This window comes from Oncorhynchus tshawytscha, linkage group LG02 (genome assembly GCF_018296145.1).
Source record: "Oncorhynchus tshawytscha isolate Ot180627B linkage group LG02, Otsh_v2.0, whole genome shotgun sequence".
Lineage (NCBI taxonomy): Eukaryota > Metazoa > Chordata > Actinopteri > Salmoniformes > Salmonidae > Oncorhynchus > Oncorhynchus tshawytscha.
In genome coordinates this window covers 15,882,991-15,898,443 of record NC_056430.1, presented here as the reverse complement: position 1 = coordinate 15,898,443, position 15,453 = coordinate 15,882,991, and the positions used below count along the sequence as shown (strand labels likewise).

At 44.3% G+C, this 15,453-nt stretch overlaps 1 protein-coding gene across 4 annotated transcripts in view; it reads right to left on the bottom strand.

Moving 5' to 3' along the window:
• LOC112220915 (semaphorin-3F-like) overlaps window positions 1–10,381 on the bottom strand; it is a 106,821-nt gene extending 96,440 nt beyond the window's left edge. For all 4 annotated transcript variants that reach the window (XM_024382890.2, XM_024382897.2, XM_024382904.2 and 1 more), the window contains exons 1-2: window positions 10,062–10,381; window positions 8,019–8,176 (exon numbers count right to left, since the gene is read on the bottom strand). In XM_024382890.2, coding sequence (XP_024238658.2) covers window positions 8,019–8,133 — 115 coding nt within the window. In that variant the 5' untranslated portion in view covers window positions 8,134–8,176; window positions 10,062–10,381. The remainder of the gene's footprint in view (window positions 1–8,018; window positions 8,177–10,061) is intronic.
• Window positions 10,382–15,453: the final 5,072 nt, after the last annotated feature.

The following is a 15,453-nucleotide window of genomic DNA, read 5'->3' as shown; positions in this document are numbered from 1 at the left end:
TAACAGCAGTGGCTCTCTGTGTCAGATGGGTTTGGTGAATCTGTCTTCTGGAGGTGGGAGTGTTACCATTAATAAGTAATTATGCAAATCATCAGGATATAAAAAGACTGCAAATGTGTTCTGTTTTCATTCTGTCACATCTTGCCTGTCCCTGTTCAATGGTTTAATGTCATGGAATCAGAATGAACTTTAAGACCAAATGAGCACTTAGACAAATAGCAGCCGCCTCTACCTGCTCTGAAAATTAACTGTGAGTAATTCCAAGTAGCATACATACCTGGAGACCCAGACACGGTCTCCCCAGTGATTATTATACCTTGACAAAGCTTCTTGTCATCTTCAGTGAACCATTGTTTTAAACAGTTGAACCAGCCAATGGATACAGTATATCCTAACTGATTGGCGAGCAATAACCCTTGTACCTTACATGTTTTGGTTCTGGTCTTATTGGGAGTGTTACACTCTGAAACCATCTCTCTCTCCCTCTCTCTCTCTCTCTCTCTCTCTGTGTCTGTCTGTCTGTCTGTCTGTCTGTCTGTCTGTCTGTCTGTCTGTCTGTCTGTCTGTCTGTCTGTCTGTCTGTCTGTCTGTCTGTCTGTCTGTCTGTCTGTCTGTCTGTCTGTCTGTCTGTCTGTCTGTCTGTCTGTCTGTCTGTCTGTCTGTCTGTCTGTCTGTCTGTCTGTCTGTCTGTCTGTCTGTCTGTGTCTGTCTGTCTGTCTGTCTGTCTGTCTGTCTGTCTGTCTGTCTGTCTGTCTGTCTGTCTGTCTGTCTGTCTGTTGTCTGTCTGTCTGTCTGTCTGTCTGTCTGTCTGTCTGTCTGTCTGTCTGTCTGTCTGTCTGTCTGTCTGTCTGTCTGTCTGTCTGTCTGTCTGTCTGTCTGTCTGTCTGTCTGTCTGTCTGTCTGTCTGTCTGTCTGTCTGGAGCCCAGGGAAGGTTTTGTTCTGCCCAGAAAAACGTAGGAAAGCAGTGGGCATAGTCACCCTGAGACTGTCTCTTGACAGGTTAGCTGTGGACAAGATTCCAGCAGATCATTGATTGCCATGGGCCTCTGTTCTGGTAAGGCTGGGGCACTTAGCTCTGGCTCTAGTGTCACAATGGACCCAACTAAATAGGAACCTAGGAGCCTGGAAGAGACATGGATGGAGATCTACTCTGCCAGTCTGGACATGTGCATCTAACTGTCTCCGTTTCACTCTCACACTCACAGACACTCATCCACACAAAGACCACACACACACATTCCCACCTCGTGTCCATTACATGGAGACCGGACTGTGGCCTTTTCCCCTGTCACTCTTGCCTTTCTTTCTTGGCTGGCCATCTCTCTCTCTTAGGCCCTGACAGGGGTGGAAAGCTCAGCTCAAGGCTGGCTCTCAGACAGACTGCGCACAAATAGACTGCCATAATGCTCTCCCTTTCAGTAGACATGTCAGCAAGGGTTTCAGACAACCCGTACAGTATAGTAACCAACCACAGCCAGGCGGAAAGCTGAGAGAGCACCTCCAGCAAGGCATTTAACCATGAATAGGCTTTCCTCTCTTCCCAGCCACAGTAGACATGTCTGCATGTCCGCCCACATTTCTTTCTCTAATCTAAGAAACCTGGGCTATTGTAATCGTAGAGCCGTAGAGAGACACTGAGTGAAGTCTAAGTGAAGTTCACTGTGAGTAGTAGCATAATTCACATAATAGGGAAGCAGAAATATAGCCAGAGCTGATCTGTGTGCTAATATATTCCACCCTGAGAGCACAGACAGGAGAGGTGAGCTAACACTGAGCTCTTTGTGCTACTGTGATAATCACTTAACCATTAAGTTACATGATAGAGAAAGAGAGAAGCCAGGGGAAGTTGAAATAACCTTGAGATTCTGTTTGAGAAATAGTCCAATTATATGACTGTCTGGCCGTGCATTTTCACCCCCATTTAGAGTGTTCTATTTCCCCCCCCTCCCTCACTCACCACCAACTCTGTTTCCAGGTGTTTCACCCTGGACCAAAGGCAAAAGGAAAACAACGTTAAACACTTTCGAATGTGACTGAAGATTAGCGCAACGAGCTATTACTAGCTAATATGCTCCCATTCTCCCAAGGTGTGTGTGTGTGTGTGGGGGGGGGTAGTGCAGTTAGTGTGACTGGCTCCTGTTTTGGGGTCATGACCCCTGAGGAGCCCCACACCTTGAAATAGCACGTGATTATAGAGCTTGTTGGAGGACAAATATAAGAGTTCTTCTCTCAGAGGCTGAAACCAGTCAGTCCTATTAGCTCTTTACAAATGAAGATGGCAATGGGTACCCTTAATAAGGAACACAACGGTGGTGCTTTGTTTGTGTTTGTAACATTGTATTACAACGTCCACCATCCACTATTACCACTGACCCCAAAAGAAAAACACCCAACCAAAAACCGGAGAAAGTGTGTCTAATAAAAAGCATGAACTGGAGCTCCCCCGGAGGACATGATGTAGTGTCGAGGTGCTGACTAACAGAGAATAAACTGGAAGCTAGAAAAACAAAGAATGTCACACACTCCATTAGTATAACCTCCCAGTAACTTATTGGATAAAAAAACACCAACGTTTCAGCATAACTGTGCCTTCTTCAGGGTGTCTATATGTCTACCACACTTTCTGTTCTTTGAAAACCTAAGCGCCCACTTTATCTTCATAACCTTAACATGTGTTTGCTAACCAGCCTGCGATAAGCATTTAGAAAAGGCGTTTAACATGTATGCGAGCATGTAAGTGTATTTTTGCGTGTGTGACTAACTGGGAGCATTGTGTTCAACAGTGCTTTAGTGTATTCAATAGGTGTAAATGGTGTGTATGTCTGTTTTCGTCACCATTCATCTCATACTACTAAAGCAGTCTGAGAGATGATCGATGCTTACGAGTCCTGAGTGGACATTCCTTTACTCTCAGTTGCTGTTTACTCTTCCCTTATCACGAGTGATAACTCACAGCCCTGCACCGCCTCTGACCCCCTCACTGGCTGCTTTTATAGACCTCACTATATACTACAGACAACTGATATAAACTTACATAGAGAGCTCAGTGCTGATAGGGACTTAAGCTACTTCAATTCAATAATTGAAGATAAGGTAGGTGGACTGATATTATGGACAACATTCAACAGAAACTATAGACAGATCTGGGACCTTTACTCAACAACAAACAAATCTGAATCAAGCAAAACTGAAAATGTCAGTTGAAAAAATAAATATGATATAACAATTTATAGCTCAGAATGATAGAAAACTACATTTTAAACAACATGGGCAACAATTCCCGAGAGAGCATTTTGCTTTGTGTCTTTTCTTAACCATTGTGCTGGGAAATAATCATAGGGAATGTGCTGTCATGTCACAATGGAGTTATGTGATGGCTACCTAGCATGTGACGTGTCTCTCCCCTCTCCCCCCGGGCCATCCTTTAGCATGTCAATCCTTCACGCTTTCACTCATGTAGCAGAAAGCTTTTCTGTCTCCGCTCAGGAAAAAAACAACAGAAGATAAGAGATTTAAAACATTTCTATGAAAATAGAACCTGAATTTTGAGCTGTGAAAAGGAGACAGTAAATGGCAATGTGAACTAATATGACTTGAATATGGATTCAACCAGTGTAGTAGCATTAACTGAAAACGGCCTCCTACACATGCATGTGATGCATCAGTCTGGCAGACCAAGGTCTCTGTGAGATACTCTGTAGCGTAAGTTCCCTGAGTGAGTTGACTGATGGACACATCCATCTTTCCTCTCCATGTAGCAGGAGACTACATGAACTCAAGTCCTCAATCAAAGGAAATAAATTATCTCTAATGGCCCCTGCCCTTTACTCCATGTGTTGATGTTTCAAATCAAATCAAATCAAATTTTATTTGTCACATACACATGGTTAGCAGATGTTAATGCGAGTTTAGCGAAATGCTTGTGCTTCTAGTTCCGACAATGCAGTAATAACGAACAAGTAATCTAACTAACAATTCCAAAAAAACTACTGTCTTATACACAGTGTAAGGGGATAAAGAATATGTACATAAGGATATATGAATGAGTGATGGTACAGAGCAGCATAGGCAAGATACAGTAGATGATATCGAGTACAGTATATACATATGAGATGAGTATGTAAACCAAGTGGCATAGTTAAAGTGGCTAGTGATACATGTATTACATAAGGATGCAGTCGATGATATAGAGTACAGTATCTACGTATGCATATGAGATGAATAATGTAGGGTAAGTAACATTATATAAGGTAGCATTGTTTAAAGTGGCTAGTGATATATTTACATCATTTCCCATCAATTCCCATGATTAAAGTGGCTGGAGTAGAGTCAGTGTCATTGACAGTGTGTTGGCAGTAGCCACTCAATGTTAGAGGTGGCTGTTTAACAGTCTGATGGCCTTGAGATAGAAGCTGTTTTTCAGTCTCTCGGTCCCAGCTTTGATGCACCTGTACTGACCTCGCCTTCTGGATGACAGCGGGGTGAACAGGCAGTGGCTCGGGTGGTTGATGTCCTTGATGATCTTTATGGCCTTCCTGTAGCATCGGGTGGTGTAGGTGTCCTGGAGGGCAGGTAGTTTGCCCCCGGTGATGCATTGTGCAGACCTCACTACCCTCTGGAGAGCCTTACGGTTGAGGGCGGTGCAGTTGCCATACCAGGTGGTGATACAGCCCGCCAGGATGCTCTCGATTGTGCATCTGTAGAAGTTTGTGAGTGCTTTTGGTGACAAGCCGAATTTCTTCAGCCTCCTGAGGTTGAAGAGGCGCTGCTGCGCCTTCCTCACGATGCTGTCTGTGTGAGTGGACCAATTCAGTTTGTCTGTGATGTGTATGCCGAGGAACTTAAAACTTGCTACCCTCTCCACTACTGTTCCATCGATGTGGATGGGGGTGTTCCCTCTGCTGTTTCCTGAAGTCCACAATCATCTCCTTAGTTTTGTTGACGTTGAGTGTGAGGTTATTTTCCTGACACCACACTCCGAGGGCCCTCACCTCCTCCCTGTAGGCCGTCTCGTCGTTGTTGGTAATCAAGCCTACCACTGTTGTGTCGTCCGCAAACTTGATGATTGAGTTGGAGGCGTGCGTGGCCACGCAGTCGTGGGTGAACAGGGAGTACAGGAGAGGGCTCAGAACGCACCCTTGTGGGGCCCCAGTGTTGAGGATCAGCGGGGAGGAGATGTTGTTGCCTACCCTCACCACCTGGGGGCGGCCCGTCAGGAAGTCCAGTACCCAGTTGCACAGGGCGGGGTCGAGACCCAGGGTCTCGAGCTTGATGACGAGCTTGGAGGGTACTATGGTGTTGAATGCCGAGCTGTAGTCGATGAACAGCATTCTCACATAGGTATTCCTCTTGTCCAGATGGGTTAGGGCAGTGTGCAGTGTGGTTGAGATTGCATCGTCTGTGGACCTATTTGGGCGGTAAGCAAATTGGAGTGGGTCAAGGGTGTCAGGTAGGGTGGAGGTTATATGGTCCTTGACTAGTCTCTCAAAGCACTTCATGATGACGGATGTGAGTGCTACGGGGCGGTAGTCGTTTAGCTCAGTTACCTTAGCTTTCTTGGGAACAGGAACAATGGTGGCCCTCTTGAAGCATGTGGGAACAGCAGACTGGTATAGGGATTGGTTGAATATGTCCGTAAACACACCGGCCAGCTGGTCTGCGCATGCTCTGAGGGCGCGGCTGGGGATGCCGTCTGGGCCTGCAGCCTTGCGAGGGTTAACACGTTTAAATGTCTTACTCACTTCGGCTGCAGTGAAGGAGAGACCGCATGTTTTCGTTGCAGGCCGTGTCAGTGGCACTGTATTGTCCTCAAAGCGGGCAAAAAAGTTATTTAGTCTGCCTGGGAGCAAGACATCCTGGTCCGTGACAGGTGCATGCCATATCTGTGCTTTTATGTTTATACACACAGTTAAATCTGTGTGTGTCTGTGTTGCAAGGCACCCGCATGCAGCTTCAAAGCAATCAATAATGCCAGACATACTAAACAAACTCCTGAACTAGCTTTAGTTAAGCCGTCTGACAGTCTGAGTCCTCAGCAGAAAGGACTGGCCCAAGTCTAACCCCACTGATGACCAGCAGGTGGTCGACAGCAACTACAACTCATCCAAGATTATGACATATAATAACACAAAACAGTATGCGAAAAAAATGTATTTAGAACAAACTGTCTACAAGTCTGACATTGAAACTGGAGGGGAAGGCTTCAACCTCAGTGTTTGACAATAGACCAACCGGATTAGAGAATACTTTTGGACCACCAGACCACACTGGCGGTATTAGCCAGAAGTAACAATGATGCCACAGGTTAGGATTCACATTTAGGCAACACAGTCCACAATGTACTGTACCACAACTGCTTCAATAGACAGAGATTGCCATCATGAAATAGTAGGTGTAAGAGGTTATGTAAAGCTTGGAGTGTCGAAATCAAAAAGCTTGTATAAAAACAGTTGGATGGCTAGAAAGAGATTAGTTGCATTTTTAAGAGGTTAGATATACACTTGTTAAAATTCAGCTAAGCACCCATGGCAAGCTCCAAGGAATCTTGACCCCATGGATATGCTTTTTAAAATGTGTAACAAAACAATTGGCTCACCAAGGTCCATAAAGGAATCAATATGGGCACATTTAAAAGCAATTCCCCTCAGCGTGAGCCAAAATGACACAATTAGAAAATGTGCAGCTCATGTTCAATTCTAGTCACCAACAAAGTAAAGATGCTCTATCAAGCATATAGGTCTCTCAAAAACCAATTAAAAACAAAAAAGGAACTAATTGAAAGGAAATGGGAAAGAAATTACCAATTTGGAGCAGTGTGATTGTGAAAACAAACTTGATTAGAGAGTGAGAACAGACAGGTAAGCAAAAAAAAAAGAGAGAGAGAGAGAGAGAGAGAGAGAGAGAATGAGAGAGGAGGGAGAGAATGAGAGAGTGAGAGAGAGGGGGAGAGAGAGAGAGAGAGAGAGAGAGAGAGAGAGAGAGAGAGAGAGAGAGAGAGAGAGAGAGAGAGAGAGACACTCAGGTTGCCCAATTCTATATACTTGCAGACAAAAAGAAAAAGTGCAGAATCTCCTCTCTGTCCCCATGTGAGGTGATGAGGATTTAAAGACATCTGGAGGCTTTGCGAGTCCTCTGCTCCTTTGAGCTCCAACCCAGGGTTCACCTAACGATTAGCCTACAGATGCAGGATATTAGTTTGAGGCCATTTGCTACAGCAGGAAAATAATCCTGCAGCAACAGGAAATGTGAAATAAGTGGATTATAATTAATACATTTTTGTAAGGGTTGATACATTTTTCATAAGGGAAGATTTTCAAAGTGGAGATTAAAAACTTCAGAAGCCTTTTTATACCTGAAATACACGACAAGTTTTACATTCCCTTCAATTCCCTACAACAGGGTGATCAAAGTAAGCCCCTACACCTGTAAATAGACACAGCAATTAGGTCTACAAGACATTAGAGATGATGTGCATAAAGAACCATTTTGAAGGTACAGTTCAAAACACAGACAGGGCCTCATGTGACATTGAAAGGCATTCATAATACGCTGGGCCCTCTAAATGTGGACACGGCCAAGTGTTAAATCCAACTTGATTCTAGAGGGGAGCTGAGGGCAGGCAAAGCCCTGTTGGAGGACTGTGGTAGTCAGTCAGTCAGTCTGTTTAATGAAGATGTGCTCTCTGGCCTCTGAACAGTAGGAACAAACAGCACCTCTCCTCATCTGTCTCATCGCCCCCTCTCTCAACAGATAATCAGGTTTCAGCCAGAGAGAGAGAGGGATGGGCTCTGACTGACACCATGGTGTGCCAAAATAAGCGCATAGCTGGCTATAACGGCAGTCTAGTCCCCCTAAACCCTACATTTCACCAAGAGCAGACAAAGCTAGGAGGAACTGTGAAAATAAAAACCTAGAAGCAACCACAAGAGCTCACATACAAGGACATTCTATCCACCTGTTTTCAGTCACAGAGAACCACACAAACTATTTGAGATATCTGAAAGTGTGAGTGGCTTACCTTTGAAGGAGAGGAAAACCCGAGGGGCAGAGAGGGGCTCAATGGGCAGTGTGGGCAATGCTTCGGCCGGCAGGGCCAGCAAGGTGGACAGCCACCATAGTTTGTCCCACAGCATGGTCCCTCCGCTTCCAGAAACAGAGGAGAAACAGTCCAGGAAGCTGGGGGGGGGAGAGAATGATCAGCTCTGTACCACACCCCATACTCACACCTGCAACACACTGGACCTACTAACTCCTTCTGGGTTAGGGTTCTGGGTTAGGGTTCTTGATTTGATTTGATTTGATTTGATTTTTTGCCATTTTTCACGAAAAAAAGTGTTGCATGTTGTAACTATCAACACTAAGTGAATGTTTATGCATCCATATTGAGGATATTTATCATACAAATTCCATCTTTCACTGTCACACCTCTTATAAAAAGGGAAGTGTTGTAGAGGGGGGATACATCACAGATGAGACCTGCAGTGTCTTGTCCTCCCAGGTAAGTCGGTACAGGTACAGACCACTACAAAGCAACAGAGAACGTAAATGTAGGGATGAAATTGTTGGGGCGCGGTACGAGATCGGCGTTCGATCACATTGAATTACAGTTTCCCCCTCAACTATTCTGCATCTTCATGAATCTAATTTTACTCCCGAGACCCCCGCAACATCCCCATCGCTGTCACATTCTATAACCCACCACTCCACAGTTCCCTCCTCCCCAGCGTCTCCGCAGACCCCAGAGAGCAAAGAGCACCAGAAAGAAGTGTTACCACATCCCTAAAAAACGTAGGTCTGGCGGGTCTGCCCCGCTTACCGCTGCCCTGTCAGGCAAAAAAAAAGACCTCATACACGCATATAGGTTTACTTTTATGCCCAGTGAACGAGTCTGTTGTCAAATATGTTATCTGGATATATTTTACGCAGACGTAGCACAGCACACTGGCATCTCCAAAAATGGACAGTAATTTCAATAATAAAACGTGCGACGTTTAAGGTGACATGATAAAAGCCTATGATTAACCTAATGTGGTAATTTAACAAAACACCACGTAAGTAGAGATACTGTTAATATTAAGGCCGATTTATGAGGTTTGGAGCTCATAAAGGCTACTCAAAGACATGTTTTGCCATCTAATCCCTCCTGCATGGCACTGTTCTGCTCGTAACGCTGGTCAACAGGGTATGAGGTCAAGCTGCCACGAAGGGATTTAGGATCAAGTTCCCAATGAGAGCCTCAACCCTCCAGGTTAGGACAGACCTCCAAGCGTAAAATTCCAAATTATAGCCTGCCATTTTCCCCAAATAAAGCGTGACTGCGTTTAAAATGATACGACATTGTTATTGCTAAACATTAATTATTCCGTTGAGAAGTCTGTGCAATAAGTTAAATTAAGTTAAATTAGGCAACATTTAACATTTCAGACTGGCTTTAACTGGGAAAATGCTTGTGTTATAACAGAATAACAACAGTCTATTGACTGTTTTAAACCACCCACTAATAGCAGCACAGATTTCTACAGCCTGTTGGATAAAGAAACTCGAGCGCTATAAAATGCTCGCTTCTTGCGACGCTCTTGAGAAGTACAGCAGCTCAAAAGACCATGCAAGAGCTCCCACAGCAGTTTGAAATGCAGAGAAATCGGCAGAGAATCCAAACGGGTTTATTATGGATAATATCATGCGATAGTCTACTACGGGGACTGAAAGCTTAGGCTATATTGTTCCTCATGCCGGGACAATGCAACAAAATAATACATGATCATAATATTAACAATACAAAGAAACCATTAAAACTGGATTTGATTACACAAAGCATTAGCTTCTTATTTGTCTACACTTAAATCAGTAGACTTAAAATAGTATATATTATTATAGACAATAGGCCTAATTCACCAATTATTGGTCGACTCAATTACTGGAGCCATTGTGTTTTGATTGTAATCTCTTAGAATAATAAATAATTCAACATGGACATATGAGTCATGATTTGACTGAAAAAGCTTAGGCCCTATGCATCAAAACATTAGAGCTAAATAAAGGAGCCTACAGTTGTGCCTACCTGGTTATTATTGCCCGGTGTAAATGATGTTGAATCCAGTTATACAAGTCATTGAGAAGGTAGTAAACAAAATCCTATTCAATTATTCTTCTCAGTGTAGCCTACGAATGAAGCAGCGGACATCCTGCACGATTCCCTGGTAACAAATATATAGGTTCCAAATGAACTTGTTAATCACCTCAGCTTGCAATATTTGTGTCCTCTATGCGCTTTTCTCAGTCTATTGTGTACAATCCCACTTTGTTGTTCTCACAATGAGCGTTATTCCTTGAAATGGAGTAGTTGCTAAAGTTGAAACGCGGCGCACGCAACACGGCTCTGTAAGCTACTGAAGGGGAAACGCATGGGCAGGTGGATACAGCGCGCTCGCCGGTATCCTGCATAGACACACCCATGGGGCGGGAACTTACCTTAGCCGCGACGCCTCTGTACCTCCCTCTTGAAAATAAACTGGAACACAACCGCAAGATTTCACGTCCACAATATCCAGGGTCCACAGGTATAGTAACTTCAAAACTTGACGTTTCTGAATATATACTGAACAAAAATATATACGCAACAGGCAACAATTTCAAAGATTTGACATAGTTACAGTTCATATAAATAAATCAATTATACCCTAATCTATGGATTTCACATGACTGGGAATACAGATATGCATCTGTTCATCACAGATACCTTTAAAAAAGGTAGGGAGGTGGATGGAAAACCAGTCAGTATCTTGTGTACACAATTTGTCTAATGCAGCATGACACGTCTCCTTTGCATAGATTGGGCTGTTGATTGTGGCCTGTGGAATATTGTCCCGCTCCTCTTCAATGGCTGTGCAAAGTTCCTGGATATTGGCAAGAATTGGAACACTCTGTTGTACACTTCGATCCAGAGAATTCCAAACATGCTCAATGGGTTACACGTCTGGTGGGTATGCAGACCATGGAAGAACTGGGACATTTTCAGCTTCAAGGGATTGTGTCCAGATCCTTGCAACATGGGGCCGTGCATTATCATGCTGAAACATGAGGTGATGGCAGTGGATGAATGGCACAACAATGGGCTTCAGGATCTCGTCACAGTATCTCTGTGCATTCAAATTGTCATCAATAAAATGCAATTGTGTTCCTTGTCCGTAGCTTATGCCTGCCCATACCATAACCCCACCGCCACCATGGGGCACTCTGTTCACAACATTGACATCAGCAAACCGCTCGTCCACATGACACCATACACGTGGTCTGCGGTTGGACGTACTGACAAATTCTATAAAATGACACTGGAGATGGCTTATGGTAGAGAACGGAACATTCAATTCTTTGGCAACAGCTCTGGTGGATATTCCTGAAGTCAACATGCCAATTGCATGCTCCCTCGAAATTTGATACATCTGTGGCATTGTGTTGTGTATCTGTCCATTTTGGAGTAGCCTTTTATTGCCCCCAGTACAAGGTGCACCTGTGTAATGATCATGCTGTTTAATCAGCTTCTTGATATGCCACACCTGTCAGGTGGATGGATTATCTTGGCAAAGGATAAATGCAATAAGGCCTGAGGGGGTGTGGTATATTGGCCATATATCACAAATAACAGCCCTTAGCTGTGGTATATTGGCCATATACCAAACTCATGAGATTGTTATTATAAACTGGTTACCAACATAATTAGAACAGTAAAACGTATTTTTCATTCCCATGGTACATCATGGCTTTCAACCAATCAGTATTCAGAGTTCAAACCACCCAGTTTATAATTGTAAATAAAATCCATGCACAACTACAGATAAATCCGACAGGAGAGTTTGAGTTATCTCAGCTCACTGGTCACCATAGCAGCACCCACCCGTAGCACGCGCTCTAGCAGGTATATTTCACTGGTCTCCCCCAAAGCAAAATCCTGCTCTGGCCGCCTTTCCTTCCAGTCCTCTGCTGCCAACGACTGGAAAAATCACTGAAGCTGGAGACACATATCACCCTCACTATTTTTAAGCATCAGATATCAGAGCAGCTTACAGATCATTGCACCTGTAAATAGCCCATCTGTAAATAGCCCATCCAACTACCTCATCCCCATATTGTTATTTATTTTATTCATATTTTTTTTTACATTTGTTTTGCTCCTTTGCAAAACAGTATCTCTACTTGCACATTCATCTTCTGCACATCTCACTCCACTGTTTATTTAAGAAATTGTAATTATTTCGCCACTACGGCCTATTTATTGCATTACCTCCCTAATCTTACCTCATTTGCACACACTGAATATATATTATTTTCTATTGTGTTATTGACTGTACGTTTGTTTATTCCATGTGTAACTTTGTGTTGTTGTTTGTGTCACACTGCTTTGCTTTATCTTGGCCAAGTCGCAGTTGTAAAGGAGAACTTGTTCTCAACTGGCTTACCTGGTTGAATAAAGGTGAAATAAAAAATACACTGTATGTAGGAATGTCCGTCCTACATGTAGTTTTGGTACATAGAATATTCCTCAAATGCATATATCATAAATTGCTATTGCAAATAGAAGTATTATGTTCAACAACTGACATTTTCAGATATTATTTTGACAAACACACTCTGGTGCTTACAATTAATTCTCTATTGTCAAAGATTTGTTGGGCACTGACATCAGTGATCTTTGTGATATGACTTTCTTTAAGCACGTACTGATGAAACTGTGACTTAATATTTTTTTCTTACATTTATTCACTACTTTTATTATTGTCCTGTAAATGGTTCAGTGCCTATAATTTAGGCTGTGTGTAGAATGGGGCATAAAGGAAATTACCTCTACTAATAAATTACTACTAAATTATAGTGATAAGCAAAACAGCATACACATTTGGCTTGTGTATTCATTTGCCTGTAACTAATCATATTTCCATTATGTTTACATAAAAAAGAGAATACTTCAAAATGAGAAGATCCTACCATGGAAAAGATGACTGGGTGGACATAAAGTGGAAAGGAGGGGAAATAACTCCCACCATGCAGCAGGACCCCTTCAGCTGTGGGGTCTTTGTAATGCAGGTTTGATAGTTATATTTTCATTAATGAATGGTTAGCTGTTATGTGACAATTAGGTATTTTTTGGTGTAGATGGCCAAGGAAGTTGCACAGAACTTCCCCAACATCCCCTCCCAAATTGATATGGAACTTTCAAAAACACATTGTCACGACTTGTTTGGGCGGTGCTCGGCGGTCGACGTCACCGGTCTTCTAGCCATCACTGATCCATTTTTCATTTTCCATTGGTTTTGTCTTGTCTTCCCACACACCTGTTTTCAATCCCATTCATTGCCTGTTGTGTATTTAAAACTCTGTTTCCCCTCATGTCTTTGTCAGAGATTGTTTATTGTCAGTGTTGTGTTTGTTGTATAGGTGCGCGACGGGTCCTCGTACCCATGTTTGTTTATATTCTGTTCTTATTAGTGTTATGGAGCATGTTACATGGACATTCATTAAAAGACTCCATTTTACACTCCGTTTGACTCTCCTGCGCCTGACTTTCCTGCCACCTATACACATGACTGACAGAATCTCTGACCCAAAAAATATGAAGTCAGCAGGAGAGGACACTACGCTCATGGAGGTGGAGGAACGCGTCCGGGAACAAGCGGAGGAGATTGACTGTTTGAGCACCATCATGGATCGCATTGTCCAAAATATGGACCACTGGGAGAGACAGGGAGTTTCTCCAGCGCCTCCACCACCACCACCGCGATCTCCCTTGAATGCTTTTTCCCCCCCTGAACCAAACAAGATCCATTTACCCCTACCCACGGGATACAACGGAGATACTGCCGGCTGCCAGGGTTTCCTCCTTAAACTGAGTTTGTATCTGGCCACGGTCTCCCCAGTACCATCGGACCGTGAGAAGAGTTGCGCCCTTGTCTCATGCCTCACCGGGAAAGCCCTGGAGTGGGCCAGCGCTGTGTGTAGAGGAGGATGCGGCGTTGGACCATTTTGAGGAGTTCACCCGCCATTTCAAAATAGTATTCGACCCCCCACCCGAAGGCAGAGCGGCGGGTGAGCGCCTCTATCATCTGAGGCAGGAGAAGAGGAGTGCACAGGAGTTTTCTTTTGAGTTTGGACCTTGGCTGCCGGCGCTGGATGGAGCGACAGGGCCCTGATCGACCATCACCGTTTTAGTCTACGCGAGGACGTCCGTCGGGAGCCGGCCTGTAGAGACACCACCCTCACCTTCGACCAGCTGGTGGACATGTCCATCATGCAGGACAACATGCTGGTTACTCGTGGACGTCTAGATCAGGGTCTGGTTGTTCCATCCTCCCGCACCCTCTCTCCCGAACCTATGGAATTGGGAGGGAAGGTGCGCAGAGAGACCGGAGGATGTTCCCGCTGGAGCACCATCTATGGTCGCAGAGAGCACACTGCTGGTCGGTGCCGGGTTGGTTCCTCTGGGAATAGAGATTTTTCCCTGCATTCCCAGTATAAGGCGCTAGTAGATTCGGGTGCGGATGGGAATTTCATTAATAAAAATTTAGCTCATAGTTTAGGGATCCCTATTGTTTCTGTGGATATGCCTTTCCCTATTCATGCCTTAGATAGTCGACCATTAGGGTCAGGGTTTATCAGGGAGGTAACCGCACCTTTGTGTATGATAACACAGGAGGGTCACAAGGACAAGATTAGTCTTTTCCTTATTGATTCTCCTACGTATTCTGTGGTGCTAGGCCTACCCTGGTTAGCTTGTCATAACCCCACTGTTTCTTGGCCACAGAGGGCTCTCACGGGGTGGTCGCGAGAGTGCTTAGGTAGGTGTTTAGGGGTTTCCATTGGTGCTACTACGGTGGAAAGTCCAGACCAGGTCTCCACCGTGCACATTCCCCCCGAATATGCCGATTTGGCTCTCGCCTTCTGTAAAAAGAAGGCGACTCAATTACCACCCCATCGACGGGGGGGATTGTGCGATAGATCTACTGGTAGACGCTGCGTATCCCTGGAGTCACATGTATCCCCAGTCTCAAGCGGAGACGGTGGCTATGGAGACATATGTCTCTGAATCCCTGCGTCATGGGTACATTCAGCCATCCATTTCACCCATCTCTTCGAGTTTATTTTTTGTGAAAAAGGATGGCGGTTTACGCCCGTGGATTGATTATCGAGGTCTAAATAAAATCACGGTGAAATATAGTTACCCGCTACCTCTGATAAATACGGTTATTGAGTCAATGCACGTGGCAGGCTTCTTCACAAAATTGGATCTCAGGAGTGCGTACAATCTGGTGCGTATTCGGAAGGGTGATGAGTGGAAGACGGCATTTAGCACCACCTCAGGTCATTATGAGTACCTTGTCATGCCATATGGGTTGATGAATGCTCCATCAGTCTAACAATAATTTGCAGATGAGATCTTCAGGGACCGGCACGGGCAGGGT